The 27,019-nt window shown below is 43.3% G+C and overlaps 1 protein-coding gene across 4 annotated transcripts in view; it reads left to right on the top strand.

Annotated features, from left to right (window-relative positions):
• Phactr4 (phosphatase and actin regulator 4) overlaps positions 1 to 27,019 on the top strand; it is an 83,932-nt gene that overhangs the window by 40,367 nt on the left and 16,546 nt on the right. For 3 of the 4 annotated variants that reach the window (XM_036179331.1, XM_036179332.1, XM_036179330.1), the window contains 6 exons: positions 6,693 to 6,854; positions 9,820 to 9,900; positions 14,349 to 14,510; positions 15,938 to 16,309; positions 23,541 to 24,135; positions 25,032 to 25,219. In XM_036179331.1, coding sequence (XP_036035224.1) covers positions 6,693 to 6,854; positions 9,820 to 9,900; positions 14,349 to 14,510; positions 15,938 to 16,309; positions 23,541 to 24,135; positions 25,032 to 25,219 — 1,560 coding nt within the window. The remainder of the gene's footprint in view (positions 1 to 6,692; positions 6,855 to 9,819; positions 9,901 to 14,348; positions 14,511 to 15,937; positions 16,310 to 23,540; positions 24,136 to 25,031; positions 25,220 to 27,019) is intronic. The other variant, XM_036179333.1, reaches the window with a different exon arrangement.

The following is a 27,019-nucleotide window of genomic DNA, read 5'->3' as shown; positions in this document are numbered from 1 at the left end:
ACATACACTATATACAGCCAGGGGACAGGGATGACACGATGACTTAACAGCACATAACACCAAAAAATTAACAAATAATAATTTTTAAAATTGATAAGGTACAAATGATAGATGTGGAATTCAAATAAACCAAGTAATTTAGTCACTTACTACAAATCTAGTGAAGAAATGTTGAAGATTTATGTTCTGTGGATTTTTGGTGCCTGGCTGTACTTAGCCATCTAGCATAGGTGAGTGAGAATTGGTTGAAGGCCAGGTGTGATGCTGTACATCTGTAAAACCAGGTACTCTGGAAGCTGAGATGAGAGTGAGTGAGCTCAAGGCCAGTCTGGGCAAGTGAGGCCTCTCCTCAAAATAAATGGAAAGAAGGCTAGTGACACCTTCTTCATTGGTAAAATACTTCCTTACTATGCAAGAGGCCTTGCTTTCAATTCCTAGTACTATCAAAATAGGAATATGTAAAACTAGACAGTCTTTGATCTAGGCTTTATTGTTTAATCCTATTTTTTTATTTAATTATGTGTACGTATAATTTACAAATAGTGAATACCTGAAGATGCAAAATATTAGTAGATATGGCTTGGTTTTGTTGTTTTGAGACAAGGTTTCTGCTGTGAAGTCCAGGCTGGCCTCAAAGACACAGCTAACATCCTACTTTAGTCTTTTTTGTTTGTTTGGTTTTTGGTTTTTCAGGGTTTCTCTGTGTAGCTTTGCACCTTTCCTGGATCTCGCTCTGTAGACCAGGCTGGCCTTGAACTCACAAAGATCCGCCTGCCTCTGCCTCCCAAGTGCTGGGATTAAAGGCGTGCGCCACCACCTCCCAGCCTACTTTAGTCTTTGAAGTGTTTGAATTATAGGCATGTGCCACCATAGCCAAGTTTTTGTGTTTCTTTTTAATTTATTTAAGTATTTACTTATTACTTGGGCAGGCAGGGAGCATCATTTATGCCATGGCGTGTATATGGAGGTCAGTTTGAAGGAGTAGGCTCTCTTCCCACCATGGGTTCTGAGGATGAAACTCATCTCATCAGGCTTGTACAGCCAGTTTTTTCACCTACTGACTGTCTTGACAGCCCTGCCTTTGCGTAAAAATAAATGTGCACATTAATGGTGCACACTTTTAATCCCAGCATTTAGGAGGCAGAGACAAGTTGATTTTTTAGTTCAAGGCCTGCCTGTTCTACAGAGCAAGTTCTAGGCCAGCCAAGGGCTACACAGAGAAACTCTGCTTCCAAAACCAAAAAAACCCTCCTGGACATCAGTGGCACCTAATCCCAGCACTTGTGAGGCAAAGGCAAATGAATCTATGAGTTCCAGGCCAGCCTGGTCTACAGAGTGAGTTGCAGGGCAGCTAGGACTACATGTAAGACCTTGTCTAAAGGAAAAGAAAGAGAAAAACAAAAAGGGGCTGGAGAGATGGCTCAATGGTTAAGGGTACTTGATGCTCCTCTAGAGGACCCAGGTTTGATTTCCAGCACCATACTTTGGCTAACAGCCATCTATGATTCCAGTTCCAGGAGAGTCCAACACCCTCTTTTGGCTTCTTCAGGTACTGAGCATGCATATCATGTACAGATAAACATGCAGGCAAAACACTCATGCACATCAGCTAAAATAAAAGTAATAAGAAGGGTAAAGTGGCTGGCTCCTGGGTAATGATTCCCAGGGCTGACCTCTGGCCTTCTTGCATACCTACACAAACAGATAGCAAAATGAGTCTTCTCTAGATACAAGGATATAAAGAAAGACTTGATAGGATTGGGGATTTAGCTCAGTGGCCTAACGAGCGCAAGGCCCTGGGTTTGATCTCAGCTCAAAAAATAAATAAATAAATAAATAAATAGAAAGACTTGATAAAGTATCACAGGACATTTGAATGACTTATAACTGGATGACAAATTAGTTTGTAAAAAGAATTTAATTTGAATCTAACTTTATAATTTAAACCTTTTAAATGAAAAATTACACTGTCTGTCTGTGTGCACATGCACATTGTACAGGCAGGGTCAGAGGATAACTTACAGAAGTCTGTTTTCCCCTACCATGTGGGTCTCAGGGAGCAAACTCAGGTCATCAGACTTATCAATAAGTTCCTATACCTGCCACGCCATCTTTTCAGCCCTTTTATAAAATTTGATATTAAATAGTACTTGAGATTAATAACAGTTGTGTAGGTAGTTGTGAGAACAAGAATTATATAACATGTCATTGTGTAAATTTCATTTTGGTATGTGTTTTGTTGCTGTTTAGTTTTTGTCTCTTTTTGAAATATGGTTTCATATACCCCAGATGGCCTTGAATGTTTGATCTCACTTTGACCTCTCAAATACTGGGATTACAGATGTTTATTACCTTGCTCATTATAAATTGTATGCCACGAGCCTTTGTTATTAAATGAAACCAAATGTAAGAAGTTATAATAATAAGGTATAATAAGATTTCAGATTAAAAATTAAAATATAAAAAGTGGATCTGGGGGAGAAGGGAGGTGGGGGGAACTAGGAAGAATGGAATTAGGAAAATTGCAGTTGCGATGTAATATATGTGAGAAGAATAAATATAAAAGCATTTACTTTAAAATAAAAAGGAGCATGATAGAAAAAGAGCCACAGACTTTGAAGTTAGATTTTAATATATATCCCCATTTTGTCACAAATTAAATTTTCTTTATTTTTATGTGTATGGATGGGTTTGTTGTTGTTGTTGTTTAATATTTATGTCTTTGTTATGTATACAGTGTTCTGCCAGCATGTATGACTGCAGGCCAGAAGAGGGCACCAGATCTCATTACAGATGGTTGTGAGCCACCTCGTGGTTGCTGGGAATTGAACTCAGGATCTCTGGAAGAATAGGCAGTGCTCTTGACCCCTAACCATCTCTCCAGCCCATATATAGATGTTTTGTCTGTATATATATATGTGTGTGCCTTGTGTGTGTCTGGTACACAAAGAGGCCAGGGGAGGACATCAGATCCTCTGGGACTAGAGATACAGAGAATTGTGAGCCACCATGTGGGTGCTGGGAATCAAACCTGGCTTCATATATAGAAAATATAACAGTATTGTTTGTGAAAACTGTATAAATTATAAATAAATAAATCTTTAAAAAAATTTTTTTTTCGAGACAGGGTTTCTCTGTTTTAGTCTTGACTGTCCTGGAACTCACTCTGTAGACCAGGCTGGCCTGGAACTCAGAGATCTGCCTGCTTCTGCCTTACTAATGCTGGGATTAAAGGTGTGCACCATCACCACCTGGCTCTTTAAATTTTTTTAAAAGAAGAAAACTTAACTAAATTTACAATTATCCAACAGACCTTGTCACACAAAAAGGAACAGATTTCTTTCATAGCTAGAGATGTTACTGTGCCTCTCCCAGCAGTTGGTGGAACAAGCAGACGGCACCCCAGACAGGGTGCAACACAGTGAATGAACTTGACCTGATGGGCATGTTTGGAACACTACACTACACCCAACCACTACATAATGCACATAGTTTTAGGTTTGTCTGTTTTGAGATGAGGCTTGCTATATACGTAGCCCACGCTGCCCTTAAGCTTGTAATCCTCTAACCTCAACCCCCATAGTGACAGTGCTGGGATCATAAGTGTAAACTATTGGATCCTGCTTATGAGACACTTATTGTTTTAATTTTTTAAAAAGTATCTGTTTTGTTTTATGTGTACGTATGTTTTCCCTGTGTGTATGTATGTGCACTGTGTGTGTACCTGATGCCTACGGAGGTCAGAAGAGGGTATCTGATCCTCTGAAACCAGAGTTGTACATGGTTGTGAGCCACCATGTAGGTGCTGGGACTCAAACCTAGGTCCTCTGAAAGAGCAATAAGTGCTCTTAACAGCTGAGCCATCTCTCTGGCCCCTTGTTATTTTGTCTATTATTAGTGGGAGGATGTGCTATATTTTGGGAGTCAGTTCTCTCCTTCCACTATGTGAGAGAACTCAGGTCTTCAGGCTTGCTCAGTAAGCTTTTACCCACAGAACCATCTCTCTGGCCTTTTTATGTTTTTATTTTATTTTATTTATTTGTTTGTTTATTTGTTTATTTAACCTGAGGATTGAACCCTGGGCCTTGCGCTTGCTAGGCAAGCGCTCTACCACTGAGCTAAATCCCCAACCCGCCTTTTTATTTTTGATTTAGGATCTCTGTGTCCCAGGCTGGTCTTGAACTTCAAATAATTCTCCTTCCTGAACCTCCCAAATTCTAGATTATAGGTGTGCACCACCATATTTTGTATAATAACACACACTGTTGTGTATATGGAACGTAATGTAAGTGTGGATGAGTCTGAGACAAGTTTGATCTACATCAGTGTTCTCCACCTTCCTAATGCTGCAGCCCTTTAATACAGTTCCTCATGTTGGGGGGACCCCCAACCATACAATTATTTTTGATGCTACTTCATAACTGTAAATTTTGCTACAGTTATGAATCGTAATGTAAATACCGTGTTTTCCAATGGTCTTAGGTAATCCCTATAAAAGGGTCATTTGATCCCCTCCAAAGAGGTTGAGAACCATTGGTCTACACAGAGTTACAGGACAGCCAGGACTACACAGAGAGACCCTGTTTCAAAAACAAACAAACAAAACAAGCCTGTGCTTCCTTTTCATTTGAAGTGTATGAGTGAGACTAGGAAGTACATGCGCAGGAGACCCCTCACTACCCCATGGGAATGCCTTGCTGAGCAGAAGTCTGCAACCTGGGATCTTCTGGCTTCTTCAACAAAGGAAGGCATAAGTCTGAGCCAGAAAATGCCTGTGTCTCTTTTAACCTATGTGAGGTTTCCAGATAATAATCTGGGGCTGGGGTAACAAGCTTGGTGGGCCTGAGACCCCTGAATATTTAGTCTTTTTTTTTTTTTTTCCCTCAGCTTCATGCAAGGCCTTGTGCCAGTGCCACACTTAAGAGCTTCAGCCCTGCCCTTGTGTTTTGAGACAGGCTTCCTCTGTGTAGCCCAAGCTGTCCTGGAACTTTTGATCTTCCTGCTTTTGCCTCCTAGGTGCTAAGATCATAGGCAGATGCCATCGCAACTGGCTGGAGAGTTTTTAAAAAGATTCATGGTTGCACTTCCTGGAGATCTTGTATATTATAAAGGTAGTTGGGCTGATTCTAAATATTTGGACAAACGTGAGTCAGTGAAATAATATGCAATTTGTCATTGAGAGTAGGGAGGGGAGAAGGGAGGAGGAAGAATAGAAATATGAGTAAAGGCGGATGTGGTGGCTCACACCTGTAATCCTGCATTGACAGGAAGACTGTAGAGGATCAGGAGTTCAGGGTCATCCTCAGCTATAAATGAATTCAAACCCAGCCCAGGCTGCTTAAGACCCTATCACATAAAACAAGCAAACATAAAAATACAAAGACAGATGAATAAGTAAATGTTAATATGGATGAATGAATTGGAGCATATAAAATGCAGGGCTGGGTGTGGCTTCACCCCACTGCATGAACTAAGGTTCTGTTCTTCTAAAACATTTGACATAATTAGGTACATAGGAAGAGAGAAGCAAAGAAAGCACTGTTTCTGCCAGGCGGTGGTGGTGCACATGCCTTTGATCCCAGCACTCGGGAGGCAGAGGCAGGGGGATCTCTGTGAGTTGGAGGCCAGCCTGGTCTACATAGCAAGTTGCAGAACAGCCAGGGCTACACAGAGAAACCCTGTCTTGGGGGAAAGAGGGGGTAATTGAAATATGACAGTAACACCAACCTAGAGTGTTAAAAGGAGACGATTTTTCTTCAGTACATGTGTTAAACTCTTCCTTGCCCCCAAACATTGTTTGCTCCTAGTATGCAGTAATTTACAGATACGTGTATTGATGCATTTCTGTGAAGCAGCAATTGTACCTTAATCCCAGGAGTGAGTCCAAAGAGCTTTGTCTTTCCTTTAGACTTCTCCAGAGAGCCCTGGGACAGTAGGTGGAGGGCAAGGCTGCATTGTGTCGCTTTCCTGCTTTTTCTGTTGCCTTCCTGCCCCGCCCCTTGGCTGCTACTTCCCCTACCATTAAAGCGCTGCGCGTGTTGTCCTTGTGAGGCCCCGAGACCTTTGATCTCAGTTCTGAACTTGTAGTGTGTTTTGTGTCAAATCCTTAATACCAAGGGCTTCCCTAAGTAATAGGGTGATGGCAAAGTAGAATCTCACCTCTGCTCTCCCCATTTCCCTTCATTTCAAAGCATCTTCTCTCTAATGCCCCTCCCCAACCTAAGTCCCAAAGTTATGCAGAGTCCTTTTTGTCTGGGGAGAAAAGCTGATAAACAGATCCAAGGTGTCAACACTTGATGAAGTGCCCTCCCCTGAACTATTTAAATCCTGGAAACTTCTGGGAGGGAGTAATATTTAACAGTGACTCCTTAGTGGTGGAATTCCCTGCTTCAAGGATACAGAACTCATGCATATTGAGAGGACATCTACATTGTGTATGCTAAAAATGTTGACCTGGTGGTCCTGAATCATCTCACTGAATTTTTCTCTTAAATGATCCAGGTTGGTTTGGCTCCTATAGGGATCTAAAGTGGACCTTTTCTGTCCATGCAATATCCGGAGTGTGACTTGTCTGCATGATTGTTTATTATTGTCCAGTCCTTTCCAGCTGCCACAGGAAGAGAGGGGACATTTTTAGAGGTTATACAGGACTAATAAGTTGGCTGTTTCTTCCTGCTCTCCTCCATGTACAGAAGAAGCAGGAGATCCAGGCATGGTCCTGGATGGTGTGGAAGCAGGGGACACAACACCTCCCACCAAGAGAAAAAGCAAGTTCTCAGGTTTTGGCAAGATCTTCAAGCCGTGGAAATGGAGGAAGAAAAAAAGTAGTGATAAATTTAAAGAGACATCAGAAGGTAAGATGCTAAGATTTAAATATGTGTTCTGAGGGGTGAGGGTGGAGTGCTTGCCTAGTTTGAGCAAAGCCCTGGGCTCTTCTTCCCTTATAGCACAGAGGACCTGGTGCACTTGTGTTCTCCTGTGGTCCCTGCAGAGGGGAGAACCAAGGTCATTCTGAGTCATATGTTGAGTTCCAGCCAACCTTGGCACCCACCATGAGAACTTGTCTCAATAAAATAAAATAAATATGGCTTCTAATTTTGAGAGTCCCCTGTTTGTGCTGAGGAGTAATTGAGCAGGTAAAGTGCATGATGCAAACATGAGGACCTGAGTTGGAACCCCCAGAACTCACATAAAGCTGGATTTGGTACACATACAATTGTAAGCCAATGGTTCTGTGGGGAGATGAAAGGCTGAGACAGAGAATTGCCAGAAACCTGGGGCCACCTGGCATGCAGTGGGGGAAGAAAGCAAACAAACCCAAGAGACCCAGCTCAACCAAAGTGGGTGAAAACTGATACTGGCGGTTGACCTCTGACCTTCATGTGCAGACCATGTCCTGCTTGTGCCCAATTTGCTTGCACACATATACATACAAATTGTACACACACATAAAAGAAGAAGGATTCCCTGATTTAGCTGGGCATGGTGGTGCTGGCTGTGGCATGAGGAGCAAGAATTTAAGGATATCCTTGGTCAGTCTGGGTTATCTGAGGCAAACCATAACAACAAAAGGGGGGAATTCTGTTAATTAATTTATTGTTAAGTTGATTAATTTAGCAGACAGTCTCATGTAGCGGGGTATCCTTGTACTCTTTATACAGCAAGGATGATTTTGAAATTGTGATTCTCCTGCCTCTGCCTCCTGAGCACTAGGATTACAGGTATGTGCTGATTCTCACTTATATGACTCTAGAGATCAAGCCAGGGCTTTGTGCTTGAAGGCACACACTCTCCCAATTGACCTTCCTATTTTAGAAGTACCCAGCTTTTCCATATGCCCCTGAACTTCTATAACCTCCTACTTGAGAGTCCATCCTTTTCGAGTTAGACTGATGAATGGTCCTTCACTGAGCCTTTACTCTCTTTTGCGTTTTGTGTTAAGGATTAAGCTTACGACCCTAAGGTAGGATACATACTAGGCTAGGCAAGTGCTCTACCACTGACCTACAACCCTAGCCATCTTTTTCTGGTGTGTTTTGTTTTTGTAGGCAGGGTCTCAATTGGCCTGCTACCCACTCTCTTTCTTGCCTGGGATGGCCTCATTTGTAATACTTATCCTGCCTCAGCCTCCCAAGTGCGATAGTATGGGCCATGATGTCTAGTTGTTTTTTGTTTTTTTGTTTTGTTTTTTTAAAGATTTATTTATTTATTATATACACAGAAGAGGGCGTCAGATCTCATTACAGATGGTTGTGAGACACCATGTGGTTGCTGGGAATTGAATTCAGGACCTCTGGAAGAACAGCTGGTGCTCTTAACCTCTGAGCCATCTCTCCAGCCCCCATTTTACTTTTTATTGTGATGCAGGTTCTCACTAGATTGCACAGGCTGCCTTAGATTAACCATGACAATCCTCCTGCCTCAGCCTTTGGAATAGCTGAAATTTACAGGCCTGTTTCAGCAAGGCTGGCTGACACTTATGTTCTACAGCCTCATTCCCAAGTTGTTTTTTGTTTTTTGTTTTGGTGTTTTGAGACAGGGTTTTTCTGTGTAGCTTTGCGCCTTTCCTGGAACTCGCTTTGGAGACCAGGCTGGCCTGGAACTCACAGAGATCCGCCTGGGATTAAAGGTGTGCACCACCACCACTCGGCCCCCAGGTTGTATTTTGATGGGATCGAATCTGTTCAGTAAAGACAAACTTAGTGTTGCACACCTGTTATCTCAGTGCTTGAGAGCCAGGAACATGAGGCTTACCATAAGTATGTGGTTAGCCTGGACTACATAGTGAGTTCTGGGCCAGTCAGAGCTGTATTGTAAGACCCCCCCTCTCAAAAATAAATATGAAAATAAAAGGACTAGGTGGAAATATGCAGTGAGACTCTGGAGCAGCTGTCTTGTAGTAGATCTAAGGTGCTTCTTTTCCCTTAGTCCATGTGCCATCAGCATGGCTCATCTGTAAACGCCTTACTATTGAAGGCCCACTGAAGCTGCCGACGACATGTGAATATGGCTTCTCTGGGAGATGATACTTTCCCAGCACAGGAAATAAATGAAGATGCTGTTTGATTTTTTTTTTTTTTTTTGGTTTTTTGAGACAGGGTTTCTCTGTAGCTTTGGAGGCTGTCCTGGAACTCGCTTTGTAGACCAGGCTGGCCTCGAACTCACAGAGATCCACCTGGCTCTGCCTCCTGAGTGCTGGGATTACAGGTGTGCGCCACCACCGCCCGGCTGTTTGATTTTTTTTGTATATGTAGTTCTAGTTGTGGAACCCAGGGTCTTGAACATGCCGGGCAATCACTACTTTTGATCTAACACTCAGCCCCAGCAATTAATTTTGTTTTGTTTTGGTCAGAGCCTTGTCCTGCCCTAGATGGCCTAGCACTGTGTAGCATAGGCTGGCCTCAAACTCTGCAGTATTCCTCAGCATCTTCCTCTCATATGGTGATGTTTGTTTTGTTTGAGGCAGTCTTGTGTAGCCCATGCTAGTCTATGTAGCTGAGGCTATCCTGGAACTGATCTTCCTGCCTCTACCTGCCTCCACCTCCCAAGTACTAAGATTACAGACATGTGGGACCATCCTTAGCTAAGTTTTTAAATGTAAGGGTAGTTTTCCTGTTCTCTTTTTCCTTAAGAATACAAGAAATAGGAACCATTGTACTAGAAAGGAAGGAAGGAAGGAAGGAAGGAAGGAAGGAAGGAAGGAAGGAAGGTAGGAAGGAAGAAATAGGAACCACTTTTTTAATATATTTACAATGCTAAGAGTTATGTTGACCTTCCAACTGCCACATTTCTGAGTTCTGTTTTCCAATTTAATGTTAGTTTTAGAGCGAAAAATATCTATGCGAAAACCAAGAGAAGAGCTGGTTAAAAGAGGGGTTCTATTGGAAGACCCTGAGCAGGGTGAGTTCCACACGATCAGCAAATGCCTGTCTCTACATGTGGTCTTTCGCTGGGTCTCACCAGGGGTTTGAATTTTCTTCCCGTGCTTTACTCTTCCTGAAGTTATGGTGGAGGAACACTTTAAAAATGATTCCCTATTTCTTCCCAGGTGTCTGTCTGGCTTTACTCTTAAGCTGCGAAATAGAGTGATTGGTGAAGGGTCCTGGGAGCAAAGTTTCATGTGTGTCTTCCTCCAACTTGTCACCTGCATTGGTGACAGTTATTTCAGATTGCCTGTTGATAGTTTTGACCAAACTGCCATCACCTCCATGCTCATCTTACAATGATCACTCATTGATGTTTTAGTACCCATTGCTCGTTAATGACGTTGAGACTGTCTTGTGTGGCTGTTATAAAGCAGTGGATTATAAATGTAAAACACACTATTTTACCTTGATTTATTTCATTTCTCTTCAGTTTCATAGATGGAACAGTTTACTACTTTTATGGAATTGCCATCTTGCTCCCTTCCTCTCCTAAAAATAAGAAGATGGCTCAGTGGTTAAGGGTACTTACCCATGTAATATCTCACAGCCATCTTTCTGTAACTCCAGTTCCAGGTGACCTAGCACCCTCTTCTGGCTTCCCCTGCCACCAGGCAAGCATGTGGTGCACTGCTGTGGGATCCCTCTGTACACTGTGAATGTGTGCTGCTCTCATTGGTTAGTAAAAAGATGACAGGCTGGTAGTTGGGCAAGAAGTTAGGTAGGAAAGCCAAACTGAGAATGATGGGGAGAAGGAGGATGGAGTCAGAGAGAGCAGACACTGCAGAAGCAAGATGCCAGAGCACTGGTAAGCCATGGGCCACATGGTGATGCAAAGATGAATAGAAATGGGTTAACATAAATGTAAAAGCTAGTTAGTAATAAGCTTGAGCTACTAACCAAGGATTTATAAGTAATATTAAGCCTCTGAGTGGTTATTCAGGAACTAGCAGGCAGGAACCATTCATTTACAGTGCACATACATGCATACATGCAAGCAAAACACTAATACACTTAAAAACCAGCAACAGGGGCTGAAGAGATGGCTTAGAGGTTAAGAGCACCGACTGCTCTTCCAGAGGTCCTGAGTTCAATTCCCAGCAACGACATGGTGGCTCACAACCATCTGTAATAAGATCTGGCGCCCTCTTCTGTATATATAATAAATAAATAAATCTTTAAAAAAACAAAAACAAACAAACACACACACACAAAAAAAACCAGCAACAAAAGATTTTTAAAAATTAGCCAGGTGGTGGTGGCGGCAGTGCACAACCTTTAATCTCAGCAGAGTGAGTGGAGGCATAGGCAGATGGATCTCTGAGTTTGAGGCCAACCTGTTCTACAGAGTGAGGTCTAGGACAGCCAGGGTTACACAGAGAAACCTTGTCTCAAAATAACAAAGAACAAAACAAACAAATTTAAATTAATAAACTTAAAAGTACAGTGCTAGAGAGACAGCTCAGCATTGCTAGAAAGATGGTTCAGCACGTAAAGGTACCTACAGGGAAGTGACAGCCACAAGCTGTCTTCTAGTCTCAGTGTGTGCTCCATGACCTATGAGCCATGGCACATACATACCCATGCACATGCATACATCCATAAAGAAATGTAATAATTTAAAAAAATAATTAAAAAGCCAGGCAGAATGGCACACACCTTTAGTCCCAGTACTTGGAAGATGGATCTCTGTGAGTTCTAGGCCAGCCTGATCTACAGAATAAGTAGGCCAGCCAGGGCTACCCAGTGATAACTCACTTAAAAAACAAAATACAACTGCTCATAGTGGTACATACCTATAACCTGAGGAGCAGAGGCAGGAGGATTACTAAGCTAAAAACCAGCCTGGTATACGTAGAGAGCTCTAGGCTAGTCAGGATAGATGGTAAGACTCTGTCTGGAAAAGCTAGTTTAATAATTAACCTATTAGGGCGGGGGGGAAAAATAAGAAAAAAAATTAACCTATTAATTAATTTAATAAAAATACACCAAGGTGTGGTATGTCACACCTATAATCCAACAGCAGTAGGAGACAGAGCCAGCTCAATCCAGTTCAAGGCTAGTCTAGGCTAAGTATGAGACCTTGCTTTAAAACAAATAATTAGTAAAAATGCTTTATAGTGTCTTTAGCTTTAGAGATACATTTTACTTATGACTTGGCTTTTCTTCAATACTTTAGTCCAAACTCCACTGCTTACTGGGCATGCTTGAAGGATACCATCTAGTCTCTTAGTGGGCAGTGATATGTTGGCTGACAGGAGCTGGTCTGTGAGAAGTTATTGGACTAACCCTAAAAATACCAAGAGGTGAGCATACATGTGTATGCACACACAAATAAAAATACAACAGATCTTTAAATGATATTACTCTAAGCATTACTGTGGGAAGCAAGGAAAGACTAACACCGCCCTATGACAAGGATATGAGACTGTCAGCCTGTGACCTCACTGTTTTTTCTCTTTCTCTCTCTCTCTTTTTCTCTCTCTATCTGTCTCTCTCTCTTTAAAGATTTATTTATTATGTATACAGTGTTCTGTCTGCATATATGCCTACACACCAGAGGAGGGCACCAGATCTCATTACAGATGGTTGTGAGGCACCATGTGGGTGCTGGGAATTGAACTCAGGACCTCTGGAAGAACAGTCAGTGCTCTGAACCTCTGAGCCATCTTTCCAGCCCCTTTTGCTCTCCCTTTTTCTTTCTTTCTTTCTTTCTTTCTTTTTTTTTTTTTTTTTTTTTTTTGGATTTTCGAGACAGGGTTTCTCTGTGTAGCATTGCGCCTTTCCTGGATCTCGTTTGGTAGACCAGGCTGGCCTCGAACTCACGAAGATCCACCTGCCTCTGCCTCCCGAGTGCTGGGATTACAGGTGTGCGCCGCCGCCGCCGCCACCACCGCCGCCGCCCGGCCTGCTCTCTCTTTTTTTAAAAAATATATTTTAAAAATATAGTTCTAGATCTTTTTATGTATAGGTGTTTTGCTTGAATATATGTCTGTGCACCATGTGCCTCCCTGGTGCCCTTGGAGACTAGAAGAGTACATTAGATCACCTGGAACTGGAGTTACAGATGGTGTGGCTACTGAGAATTGAACTCAGGTCCTCTGGAAGAGCAGCCAGTGCTCTTAACCACTGACTCTGGCCCCTGGCCTCACTATTTTCAGCTTTGTCTTCTAAATAAGTCTAGGAGAAAGAACTTCAGGCACTGGGGATGTTTGTCTAATTGCTCCATGAAAGATCTCACTTCCTTTTCCATGGCTGTGTGTGATAATCAAAGGCTTCCCACCGCTCCAGGCTAGTGGCCATCCTTGTAGTTTAGTGTGTAGGGAATCTGTGTATATCATGTTAGCGTAGAGTTACCCTTCCGTCCCCAGGCTCCACTCGTACTACCCTCAGTCACCTCCTGCTGTTTTTCCATGTGCAGTGAAATAGTAGTTTCTCTTGCTTTTCCTGTTCAGTCACTGCCTGTCTACAACCCTTCCTCCTAACAGGTTCCAGAGCCAACCTTCTACAAGATAGACAACATTACACCTACCTGCTCCTTCTAATCCTTGGGATTCTGGTTTCATCCAGAATTCTGTTTCTGGCTCCTTTATGCATGTTTAATGATCTTCATGGCCGGCTCCCTGCCTGCTTTACAGTCCTGCACATAACCACTGCAGTCCTGCTCACAGCCTAGTAGTGGCTACCATACTGTGCTCACTGCCAGCCCCTAATCATAGTTTAGCCTTTATATGTTATCACTTCTTTTTGAAAAGACTTATTTTTTAAATTATGTATAAGTGTCTGTGTCAGGGGTGTGTGCATCTGATGGCAGATAGGTCGGAGGTGTAAGATCCCCTGGAGCTGTAGTTACTGGTTCTTGTGAGCTGCCTGGCATGGATCCTGGGGACTGAACTCAGGTCCTCTGCAAAAGCAGAATGTGCTCTTAACCATTGAGCCATCTTTCCAGTCCATCCTATTGTCTTGATTTAAATAGTCTTTTATCCATGTGGTGGACTTCTGGTCCTTTTCCAGAACCTACCGCTTTCTGTGGTGCTTCCCGAAACCCTTTCCCACCCCAGAAGAATGGAGTTTTCTTTATTCTTACTATAGCCTTTCTGTCCCAAGTGTCCTTTTCCTCCTTAGTGCTGGGTGTTGGTCACAGGGCCATATATATGCTAGGCAAGTATTCCACTGAGCTTTACCCCACCTTAACATTGTGATATGTATGTATGGTAGATTATTTATGTAGCAAGTTACTTGATATAGTAGACAGTAAGTTACCTTTTGGAAGAGGAACTGCTTATTTCTGTTCCAGATAACACAGATTTCAATAAGAAGCCTATGTATTAGAAAGAAGGCGGTAAGAGAGGTTAGAAACCGCCAGCTCTTCCCATCTGGCCATGCCAGGCTTGTCACTAAGCTCTTTTCTTTGTCGTCTTGCAGGTGGTGAGGAGCCAGGCAAGCTGAGCCAGACCACACTAAAGAATGGCCACACTACCCCCATAGGGAGTGCCAGGTCTTCTCGTCCAGAAGAAGAGGAGGAGGCAGTGAGAATATCAAGTCTTAGGAATCTTATTCCAGAAGAGGATCCAAAGAAGAGACTTGGTAAAAGTGGGTGCTTGAGTTTGAAAGCCACAGACTGTTGTCATTTTCCTCAGAGGGCTGCAAGAGACATCAGGTGGAGGCGGGGAGGAGGGCTCGTGTTCTGAGTAACTGCGCTCTTCTCCTGGTTACTCCAGCCTGTCTCTGAAATTTATGCTTCCTTCCCTGCCTCTTTCTTTTTTCTCTGTTTGTTTGGAGACAGTGTCTCTATGTGTAGACCAGGCTGGCCTCAAACTCAGAGATCTTCCTGCCTCTGCCTCCCAGATTCTGGATTAAAGTCATTGCCACCGTACCCACCTCTCCACCCTCATTCTTTGACACAGAGTCTCACTTTGAAGCTCAGGCTGGCCTTGATCTCATGGTGGTCTTCCTGACTTGGCCTCCCACATGCTGGGTTTCAGATGGGAGCCGTCACACTTAGCTCTCCTGTAGGATTTTTTTAAGCTCCACATTTATGTTCTCCCCAAGAAATTTTGGATGTGCTTTTACGGGTGCAGGTCCATATGCATGTGGGTACTAGAAGTTGCATTGGTGTCTCCTTTTTGTTCTCCACCTTTTTATTTTTTCCCTTTTTGGGGGGTGGATTTAAAATTTATTTTTTAAATTTAATTTAATTTTATTTTGGTTTTTCAAGACAGAGTTTCTCTGGCTATCCTGGATCTAGCTCTGTAGACCAGGCTAGCCTCAGACTCAGAGATCTGCTTGACTCCTCCAGTTCTGGGATTAAAGGCCTGTGCCGCCACCACCCAGGTTGTTTATTTATTTTGAGACAGCAGCTCTTACTGAACCCAGAGCTCACTGCTTAGCTAGAATGGTGGCCAATAAGCTCCAGTGGTCTCGTCTCTGCTCCACCCCCAGCACTGTTCTAGGGGTTAGCACCTAGCTTTTATGTAAATGTGGAGTGGTGCATTTATCTAATTACTCTTTATCAATCAAAACTCGTGAGTCAGATAGCAGGGTAAGAACCTGAATGATGAGAGAAGTGGTGGAGAAGTGACCAGTGACCTCCTATCTTTTTTGTTCCTTCCCACCCTGCCCTACTACTTCCTGTGTCTATCTGTCCTCAGTCCTCAAAACCTCTATGGTTAATTTTGGTCAGCAGGTAGCTAGCTCTGCCCTCCGATTCAAAACAAACTTTATTGTCAATCTCAGGAGCGTCAGTATGCCATCAATGTATCACACAACAGTAGAGATCAGAACTCAGTCCTCATGCTTGTGTGGCAGGCACTTACCTGATGTGTCCTTGGTAGTAGGCTCTTGTAGGAAGCATCATTACCCTTACTGAACCTCTCTTCTGGACACTCCCTAAGCATGCTGACGGCAGCTGGAAAGTGGTCTGTAGACTAATTTGTAAATTCACTGATGAAGTTGGTTGTAGATGTGTTCTCACTTTCAGTCTCTTCCCTTTGAAACCCTCTTCTCTTGCACAGGCTCCACTGGAAGCCAGCCCAGCTCTGAAGCAGAGTCTGCTCCTGGGCATGTAGCTAAGCAGCCTTTGCTCCCCCCAAGAAGACTCTCGTCCTCTTCTTACGAAGCAAGCGAAGGGCAAGCAAAGGAGGCTGCGCCTGGCAGTGCAGCCAGAGCCGTCCCCTCCACTTCTGGCTCCACCACCACGACACCTGCTGTCACCACTGCTGCCCCAAACCTAGCAAGGACTGCTCATTCCTCGGTCACCCCTGCCCCAGCTCCCAGGACTCTGCCGCCTGCTGCCGCTACTGCCACCAGCACTGCTGCCACCCCTGCCAAGCAGCCCCCCATCCCCCCTCCCAAGCCAGCCCACAGAAACAGCAACCCTGTCATTGGTGAGTCTTCAGATTTGGGGTGGGGCTTTGGTTTGGTTTGGTTTGGATAGTTATTTTATTGAATGACTACTAGATTACTGATTGAGTCTGTGAAAGAGTTTTCTAACTCATCTCTTGGAATATTCTCAATATAGGAAAAAGTAGAGCCAGGCGGCAGTGGTGGCGCACGTGTTTAATCCCAGCACTTGGGAGGCAGAGTCAGGTAGACCTGTGAGTTTGATGCCAGCCTGGTCTAAAAAAAAAAAAAAAGGAAGGAAGGAAGGAAGGAAAGAAGGGAGGAAGGAAGGAAGAAAGAAAGAAAGAAAAAGTTCTAAGAATAAGACAAAAATGGCCATGAATTAGAAACATCAGTAAAACTAAGTTGAAATATGGGGAAATTAATATGTTTTATTATATAAGTATTACAAAACTAACTTTAACATTGCTTATTTAATTTATTTGATTTTAGTTTTTCGAGATAGGGGACAGGGTTTCTCTGTGTAGTCCTTGCTGTCCTGGAACTCACTCTGTAGCCCAGGCTGACCTTGAACTCACAGAGATCCACCTGCCTCTGCCTCCCGAGTGCTGGGATTAAAGGCGTACATCACCACCGCCTGCCTGATAATTACAGTTTTGAAAATTTAAAAAGAATATTCCCTAGAACTAGGCATTGGTGACACTTGGGAATGTGTCAGGTAGTGGGGGCAGGAGAATCATGACTCAAGGATATCATCTTTGGATATGTGAGTTTGAGGCTAGCCTGAGCTACATGAAACTCTGTCTCAACTCCTCTCTCTCTGAAAAAAACAAAAACAGCAGTAACAAAAGAAATTCATTACATATAGTTGATGGGCTGGATATTGAAGACAAAAGCAAGCTTGACCATCATGGTGAGACCTTTGGTCTCACTGAGGAAATTAGAATAATGGCAAGGTTTACAAGGGGCAAGGTGAGTGTCTCATCTACTTCAAACTATCAGTTCCTTCTCTAAACATAAGGCTAGTAGCTAAAATGATAGTTTTGTCAGTGTCCTAACTTGTGATTCAGTGTCCAGTACAGTAACTAATGGGAACTACAGAGGTATTTAAGCAGTCCTGATAGCATCATGTTTTATCTTGAGGAGAGCTAAAATGCTGCTCTTGCCAGGTGTGGGGGCATGCTGTAAACTGAGCACTCAGGAAATGGAGACAGGAGAGTTTGCCAAAGCTCTGTAGATCCTGTCTTAAACACAGACAGACAGACAGATAGATAGATAGATAGATAGACAGACAGACAGACAGAGAGATAGATAGATAGATAGATAGATTTTTTAAAAAATGATGGTAAAGGATGCTAGAACAGGCCTATGATTTCAGCTACTCAGGACTGCAAATTCAAGTCCTACATGGTCAGTCTTAAACTTCATGAGACCAGTGAGGGATAGGGCTACAGCTGGCTGGTGTGCATGCGTGTGTGTGTGTGTGTGTGTGTGTGTGTGTGTGTGTAGTGCTAACCTAGTTAGGACCACTACAAAATGAAAGCAGGGAAGTGTATCAGTATATGTTTTTAGGCTTAGTAAATTACTTTGCATTTCCTAAAGACTTGCTTAGGTCTATTTTCCTGTCATAATTGCACTTCATACAAGAATTTTCCAGAAAGGGAAGAAAAAGGGAAAGCTCTTACTGATAAGTGTTTCAGAGCTAATGAAAGTGTAATTTTTCAGGAAAAAAACAGTATTAGGCTTACCCATGCTTAAAGTTCTTGCTAATGATTGCACAGCTAATGAATAAAAAGTATCCTCATTAACACTCTTAATGTCACTCAGCTGGGTGGAGTGACTAGAACCTTATCAGGCTTCCAGAGTAGCATAGGAACAGGATCATCATGATAGCAACACTTAGTGTTGATGTTGTCCTGACTTAGATCTGAGGAACCTGAGGAGCTTTCACATGGACTTACTTTCTTTTTTTTCTTTTTTTTTTTTTTTATTTTTTATTTTTCGAGACAGGGTTTCTCTGTGTAGCTTTGTGCCTTTCCTAGAACTCACTTGTAGCCCAGGCTGGCCTTGAACTCACAGAGATCTGCTTGGCTCTGCCTCCCAAGTGCTGGGATTAAAGGCGTGAGCCACCAACATGGACTTTTAAACCACCTTGGGCTGTAGTGAATGATTGTATCTGTTATATGCAGTGGCAATTAGATGTGCAGATGTTGTGACTCACAAGGTTGTAACTAATGTGGGACAGAAACTCACCTCTGATCTCGACAGTGTGTTTCTCAAGCTGTTGATGGAGTTCACCTAGAAGGCCTCATGGATGAGGGAACACTGATCCCAGAGGCTCTGATGTCAGCCCAGCCTAGGGCCTGTGAGTCTGTACTTCCAATAGATTCACAGAGGTTGTTCATGCTGCTAGTCCTGGGACAATATGATACGCTTCTGCTCAGGTGCTGTTTCTAAGTTTTGGCAACACCTAAAATAACTAACTGGCTTTGGTGCTCCACACCTATCATCTCAGTACTGGGGAGGTATGAGTTTAAGGTCATCCTCGACTTCATAATAAGTTCAAGAATTGATAGCCCAGAGCAACAGGCCTTGTGACCTAAGACAGGTTATTACTCCTAAAACAGGAACATTATTCCATGACAGGCCTTCACAGAAGAAAAATGGGTAAATCAGAGTTTTTTTATTAAGATTAAATAGATAGGATTCAAAAGTTAGACTGTAGCACGAATCTTAAACAGGTCTCATTAATAAAAACAAACCTGGAGCCCCAGGTATTTAGGTGAATGCTGAAAGATCAGAGAAGCAGAACAAGCCACAGCCACCTCACCTCGCCAATTCTCAGCTGATCCTGTTTCCTCAGACTGGATGCCTCTTAGCTGAACTGTGCTGTTCAAAAACCTAAAAGCTTAACCAGCCTAGTTCCTGGTTTTCACGCCTTATATACTTTTCTGCTTTCTGCCATTACTTCCTGGAATTAAAGGAGTGAGTCACCATGCCTAGCCGTTTCCAGTGTGGCCTTGAACTCACAGAGATCAAGGTGTATCTCTGCCTTGGGAATGCTAGGATTAAAGGCGCGTGTGCCACCCTTTTCTGGCCTCTATATCTAGTGGCTGTTCTGTTCTCTGACCCCAGATAAGTTCATTAGAGTGCACAATATTTTGGGGAACACAATACCACCACAGTTAGATCTTATTCTAAAATTAGTGACCTTCCTAATGCTTTGATTCTAAAGTACCGCTTCTGTCACAGAAAGATTATGATCACAAATGATTTACTTAGAACTGATAGGCTGGGTTGGGGTTGGGAATTTTGGAGAGATGACTCATCAGAACTAGTGGGGCTGATGTCCTGTATGTTAGCTCCAGGGCACTTAGTGTCCTTTTCTGGCCTCTGTGGGCACTCACACACAAACATACATAGAAGTAGAATAAAACTCTAAAAGTAGAAAAAGAAAAATCTCTTAAGACCCAGGAGAGAGCTCAGTCTGTAAAGTACATACGGGCCTTTGCAAGCATAAGGGCCTGTGTCAACCCCTAGAATTCACCTTAAAGAAAAGTTGGTCTGATGGTGCCCTGTGAGTGCAGGGTTATGAGGCCTTAGTGGGTTGGGCCAAGGTGCCCCGAGGGTGATGGAGATGAACCATGCAGACAGGATGTGGGGCTAGAGTGTGAGGCAGTGGGAAGTTACTCACACCATGCAGACACAGCATCCACATGGCAAGTTTTATTATTAAAGGGAGAGAGAGAGAGGCAGGGAGGGAGGGAGGAAGGAAGGAAGGAAGGAGTGCGCTCACTACTTTTGGCAAGAGAGAGAGAGAAGGAGGAGGAGAGGAGAAGGGGGGGAGTTTTTTCTTAAAGGGGACTTGATGACGTCAGGACGCTGGGCGGGTCCCCAAGGGGCGGTTCAGAATACTAACAGGCAGGTAGATTCTTGGGATCACAGGCCAGTCAGTCCAGCCTAATTGGCAAGCCTCAGGTCTCAGTGAGAGACTATCTTAAAAAACAAGATTAGGGGTTGGGGATTTAGCTCAGTGGTAGAGCGCTTACCTAGCAAGCCCAAGGCCCTGGGTTCGATTCTCAACTCCACAAAAAAAAAAAAAAAGAAAGAAAGAAAAAAACAAGTTTAAAGCCAGGTTGATGAGTTCCAGGCCAACCTACAGGCTACGCAGTGAGACCCTGTCTCAAAAAAATCTAAGCAGTTTAACACTTCATCAATTAAAAATTAAAATGCTCACCAGGGTGTTGGAGGGCATGCCTTTAATCCCAGCTCTTGGGAGGCAGATCTCTGTGAGTTCTAAGTTAGTCTGGTCTACAGAGTGAGTTCCAAGACAGCCAGAGAGAGCTGTTGTTACACAGAGAAATCATGTCTTGAAAAACATAAACAAAATTAAAATGCTCGAATATGGTCTTATTGTGGTGAAGGTACAAACTTTGTGAGTTTGAGGCCAAAAAAAAAAGATCGTGTTAGAGGCCAGTTTTATTGTAGATGGAATAGCTAACTGCTATTCTTATCTTTGTGTATCATGTACAGGGGTTTTTAGATTGTCCTTTTTATTTGTTTGTTTGGGGTGGGGTTTCTTGTTTGTTTCTTTTGTTTGTTTGGTTGGTTGGTTTGGTTTTTGTTTTTGTTTTTGTTTTAGCTGAGGACCGAACCCTGTTTCTTGTTTTTATTTTGTTTTTCTGGCAAGGTCTCATCTGTGGTCCAGTCCTTGAAATCACTATGCAGCCAAGGATGATCTTGAAGTCTTCATCCTCCTCTCTCAGCTGAGACTAGATGCTCACACTGTGTCAGCATTAAATACCCTGTATGAAGTTTAGTGATGAGAAGTGATATGACAGTCCTGGACTAGCTCAGTCTTTGAGTGTATTTGTGAAAGGAGATTAAGGGAAAATGACATTTTATTTGAGGAAATTTATAGATTCCTTGAGAACATTGGATAGACAGCAATAAAAGGTTCAGATAGGGGCTGGAGAGATGGCTCAGAGGTTAAGAGCACCGACTGCTCTTCCAGAGGTCCTGAGTTCAATTCCCAGCACCCACATGGTGGCTCACAACCATCTGTAATGAGATCTGGCACCCTCTTCTGAATACATAATAAATAAATAAATAATTTTTTTTAAAGATTTTTTTATTTATTATGTATACAGTATTCTGTCTGCATGTATCCCGGCGGGCCAGAAGAGGGCACCAGATTGAGTTTCAGGTGGTTATCAGCCACCATGTGGTTGCTGGGAATTGAACTCAGGACCTTTGGAAGAGCAGCCAGTGTACTTAACCACTGAGCCATCTCTCCAGCCATAAATAATTTTTTTAAAAAAGATTCAGATAGATGATTAGAGGTTGCTCATCAAAAGATCGCCTCTTTAATTGGTTCACAGGTTAGCTTCTGTATGATGTGATGGCCTACTTCTTACGTAGATTAATGCCTGAGTGATGTGGGCTCTGGGAAGATCAGTGGGATATATGCTGTCATGATACAGAGTAAGAGCGTCTTATAAGCATGTATTGAGGGCACACTGTGTGTATGCCTGTGAACATGCTGCTGATGGAGGCAAGAGCTGTCCTGCCAGCAAACCCAGAGTGTAATGCAAAGTGAGCATGGACTTTCCAAGGGGCCGGAGGAGGTGTGCAGACTAGTCAAGGGCAGTGGGGAGCAGAGGGTGGAGTGACGGTCTAATGACCAGGCTGGATACCAGCTAAAGACCATGTTTGTTTATAGAATGACCTTGGGAAAGTTACCTAGTGTCTGGCTTCAGTTTCATTTTGGAGGAAAAGAGAAAAAAAAAGATACCTTGTTTTCCCTTGTCACTCAGGGGTACTGGAGACTTAAGACATAAAGATAGTTCTGTGAGGTGGCTCAGTGAGAAAGGTACTTAAAGCCACCAAGCTTGACAACTTCACTTTGATCCTCATGACTTACATGGTGAAAAAAAAGAACCAATTACCCCCAAGTTGTTTTGTTTTTTTGAAACAAGGTTTCTTTGATAGCCTTGGCTGTCCTAGAACAAGCTCTGTAGACCAGACTGGCTTCAAACTCAGAGATCCCCCTGCCTCTGCCTCCCGAGTGCTGGGATTACAGGTGTGCACCAACACTGATGCCCAACAATCTAAAACCCTTTTTTTAAGACATTAAAAAAAGAAAAAGAAAAAAAAACTTTAGTTTCTTTGAAGGGCTTTACATTTGCCATAATAAGATTTATTAAATAGCTTTATTGAATTTTATTGAACAATATATAATACAAGGCTGAGATATTCAGGTATCATCATTTATCAGGGTATGGTAAGAATGGCCAAGAGCTTGGGGTGCTTTTGGTTTTAATTAATTATTATTATTGTGTGTGTATGATGTTGTGAGTGCCGATACACACTACCACAGTGCACTGTAGAGGTCAGAAGACAGCTTTCAGGAATTGCTTCTCACCTTCCACTATGAGTTAAGGATCAAACTCAGGTCATCATGCTTGGAGGTATGTGCCTTTACCTACTGAGCCATCCTGCCCACCCAGGTTGGTTGGATTTTTTTAAGACTAAATTTTATTGGCTGGTGGTGTTCTACCCCCATAGCCCCGACTACAGATGAAACAGGGTCTTGCTATACATATAGCCCTGGCAGGCCTGGAACTTGGTGTTCAGAGAAAGCTGGTCTCAAACTTGTGCTGCTCTTCCTGAGTGCTAGGATTATGGGGTTGGAAAGATGACACAGCAGTTAGGAGCACTGGCTGCTCTTCCAGAGAACCTCGATTCGGTTCCCAGCACCCAGATGGCGGCTCACAACCACCTGTAACTTCAGTGCCAGGGGGTCCAGGGCCCTTTTTCTGGACTCTAGAGGCACTAGTCCATGTACATTTGTGGGACACAGACATACATGTAGACCTCTGTAGACCAGGCTGGCCTTGCACTCAGAGATCCACCTTCCTCTGCCTCCTGAGCACTGGGATAAAAGGCATTCTCCACCACTGCTCAGTTACAAACAACATTTTAGTACGTTTTGTTTGTTTGTTTGTTTGTTTTTCAGGGTCTATTCTGTTTATCCATCAGCTCATAGAGTTGCCATATCTATCATCATAGAAATTAAATGTTAATCATCAGATTAACATTCTAACAGCACTACTCATTAGATCCTCTGCCTGAATAAATACCAATTTTGTTTCAGGAATTGCAAAGCCATGAAATGTTATAATTTGGCTGAAAGGTTAATTCTGACCTCAGCTCTGACCTAGGTCTTAGTGCATTGTAAAGCATGTTAACCAAGTGTTGCTCTCTTCTTCCCAGCTGAACTATCCCAGGCAATAAACAGTGGTACACTGTTACCGAAACCATCCCCACCCTTACCACCCAAGAGAGGCATTCCATCAACCTCAGGACCCACCTCAGAGCCTGCTGCTTCACCCCCAACAAAAACAGCAAGTGATCAAAGAGAAAAACCTGCCACTGTGTGTTGGGACTCACCGATGATAACCCCGCCTTCCTCCCCATCACCCCCACTGCCTACCCACATACCTCCAGAGCCCCCACGGTCCCCACCATTTCCTGCTAAGACTTTTCACGTTGTGCCAGAAGTTGAATTTTCCCCTCCTTTAGATCTATCCCAGGACATTTCCCAGCAGGAAGATCAGAAAAAGGAAGTCCCCAAGAAGATACAGGACCAGAGCTTCGGGGAGCCCTACATACCCTCCAGGCTGCCCCCACTCCCGCTGCATATCCGAATTCAGCAGGCCCTTACTAGCCCCCTTCCTATGACCCCTCCCTTGGAAGGTGCTCACAGAGCTCATTCTCAGCTCTTTGAGAGCAGTGACAGCTTCTCTGAGGACAGTGGGACCCTGGGTCGGACCAGATCACTTCCCATCACGATTGAAATGCTGAAAGTGTGAGTGTTTCTACCTCCCTCCTGGTTTTGTGCCTAGTGTGGATAGCCCACACGGGAAGCATCCTTCAGAAAATGTGGGTAAATTAAAGTTCAAGGCATGCTCTGCCCAGAGAATCAGTCTAGAAACAGTGCTTTTTACCCTGCTAATTTCTCTAAACTTGTGGGGTTTTTAATGTATTTTTATGGTGATTTCTGTGTTGACACCAAAATTACCTTTTGTAGATATGAACATTAATACTACAAGTTTTACTTGACACACATGTATTACATGGTGTTTAAGAGCTTTTGCTGATACTGAGGAAGCCCTGGGTTATCACATCTGGCATGTCACTCAGCCTCTCTGTTCTTTTAATATCTCGTCTCTAAATGGGGGTAGTGTCCACTCCAAAGGCTTCTGTGAAAGAAATGAGGCAAACTGAAATGTGCCAGTGTCTACTAAGAAACAGCCTGGGATTTGAACACAGTGCTTTTTGGATTCATGAATTTTTTTTCTTTTTTTGTTTTTTTTTCGAGACAGGGTTTCTCTGTGTAGTTTTGGTACATGGATTCACGAATCTTAAAAGGCTTCTTGGGCCGGGCGTTGGTGGCGCACGCCTGTAATCCCAGCACTCAGGAGGCAGAGTCAGGTGGATCTCTGAGTTTGAGGCCAACCTGGTCTACAAAGCAAGTTCCAGGACAGACTCCAAAGCTACAGAGAGAAACCCTGTCTCAAACACCCCCCCCCAAAAAAAAAAACAAAACAAAAAACCCCACAAGGCTTCTTGGGAAGAATGTTAAGGTTAAGACAGGGATTTATGCATCTTCTCACTAATGGACTTCCTATGTGCTTCAATCCTTTTGAAAAGCCTCATTGTTTCTGAAAAAAACAAAACCATGTACTTATGTTCATTTGTTAGTCCAGACGATGAAGAAGAGGAGCAGACCTGCCCACTGGCATTTGTTGAAGACATGACATCTACCTCAGTCACTCCTAAACTACCACAGTGTCTGCAAGAGGAAGAAAAGGAGAGTGACTCAGATTCAGAGGGTCCCATTCAGTATCGAGATGAAGAGGATGAAGATGAGGAAGACGAAAGCCATCAGAGTAAGAAGGGAGAGCAGTGGGGGAGTTCTGTGTGTTTGCTGGGAACTGGGCACCACAGTGCCAGGCAGACCCTCTGTCAGCGAGCTGGATCCCCAGCAAGAGTGGTGTGAAGGACATCCCCCCCCCATTATTGTGTCTCTGCTGGGGAAGCCAGGAGAGGGAACCACATTGACAAATCATTCAAATTTATTTTTTGTTTATTTTTCAGACAAAATAATTGTGTAGCCCTGGTTAGCCTGGAACTCACTGTGTAGACCAGGGTGGCCTTGAACTCACAAACATTCTTAGTGCTAGGATTAAAGGTGTGTGCCACCATCATTCAGATTCTTTGTTTGTCAGCCAGGCGGTGGTGGCTCATGCCTGTAGTCCCAGCACTTGGGAGGCAGAGGCAGGCGGATCTCTGTGAGTTCCAGGCCAGCCTGGTCTACAGAGCGAGTTCCAGGAAAAGTGCAAAGCTACAGAGAAACCCTGTCTCGAAAAAACAAAAACAAACAAACAAAACCCAGATCCTTTGTCACCCAGAGACCAGAGGTATAGTTCAGTTGTAGAGCCGGTGCTAAATTAAGTACAGAGCCTGGATTCAGTCCCCAATTCAAAAATAGAAAAATAAAAAAACAAAACTGGGCTGCAGAGATGGCTCAGAGGTTAAGAGCACTGTCTGTTCTTCCAGAGGTCCTGAGTTCAATTCCCAGCAACCACATGGTGGCTCACAACCATCTGTAATGAGATCTGGCTCCTTCTGGCCTGCAGGGATATGTGCAAATAATAAAATAAAATAAAATAAAAAAATAAAAAATTCACCTTGAAGATAGAGACTTAAGAATTATAGAGAAAAGCTGGTACTTAAGAATTATACAGAAGGGCAGGAGAGATGGCTCAGCCTTTAAGAGCACTGGCTATTCTTCCAGAGGTCCTGAGTTCAATTCCCAGCAACCATATGGTGGCTCACAACCATCTGTAATGAGATCTGGCGCCCTCTTCTGGCAAGCAGGCAGAACACTGTATACATAATGAATAAATCTTTAAAAAAAAAAAAAAAAAAAGAATTATACAGAAAAGTTAGGTGATATACTGGAGTGCTGGCTCAGCAATTAAGAATGGATACTGGGGTTGGGGATTTAGCTCAATGGTAGAGCACTTGTCTAGCAAGTGCAACACCCTGGGTTCGATCCTCAGCTCAAAAAAAAAAAATAATAATAATAATGATAATGAATACTGCTCTTGCAGAGGACCTGAGTTTGGTTCCCAGTACCCATGTTGGGTAGCTCACAGCCTCCTGTAACTCTGGCTCCAGGGGATCCAATACCTCTGGCCTCTGAGGGAATTTACACTTATGTGCCCATACCTCCACACAGACATAAACACACATACATCATTAAAAATAATCTCAAAGACTTAATGAAAGAGATAAATAATGATTTTTCTTTAATATAATGAACTTCTTGAGAACCCAAACTAAAAAGTGTGTTTTCTTGGGTGTGGTAATTTACACCTATAACCACGCCATGGAAGAGGCTAAGGCAGGAGTATTACATTAGTTAGAATATAGCCTAAGCTGCCAGTTAACTCAAAAACCAAAAATGGGACTGGAGGGAGGGAGGGAGGGAGGGAAGAAGGGAGGGAGGGAGAGAGAGAGAGGTGGGGGGAGTGTGGGAGTGTTAGCTACATGAAACCCTGTCTCTAAACAGCAAAGAAAGCAAGGCTTACCAGATGACTCTAGTCCAGCTACTAAGGGGTGGAGGTGGGAAGATCAAGTGAACTTGGGAGTTTGAGAGCAGCCTAACAACATAGTAAGATTCT

Source organism: Onychomys torridus, chromosome 2 (assembly GCF_903995425.1).
Source record: "Onychomys torridus chromosome 2, mOncTor1.1, whole genome shotgun sequence".
Taxonomy (NCBI): Eukaryota; Metazoa; Chordata; class Mammalia; order Rodentia; family Cricetidae; genus Onychomys; species Onychomys torridus.
Note: the sequence above shows the minus strand (reverse complement) of the source record. Positions and strands in the feature narration are given on the sequence as shown.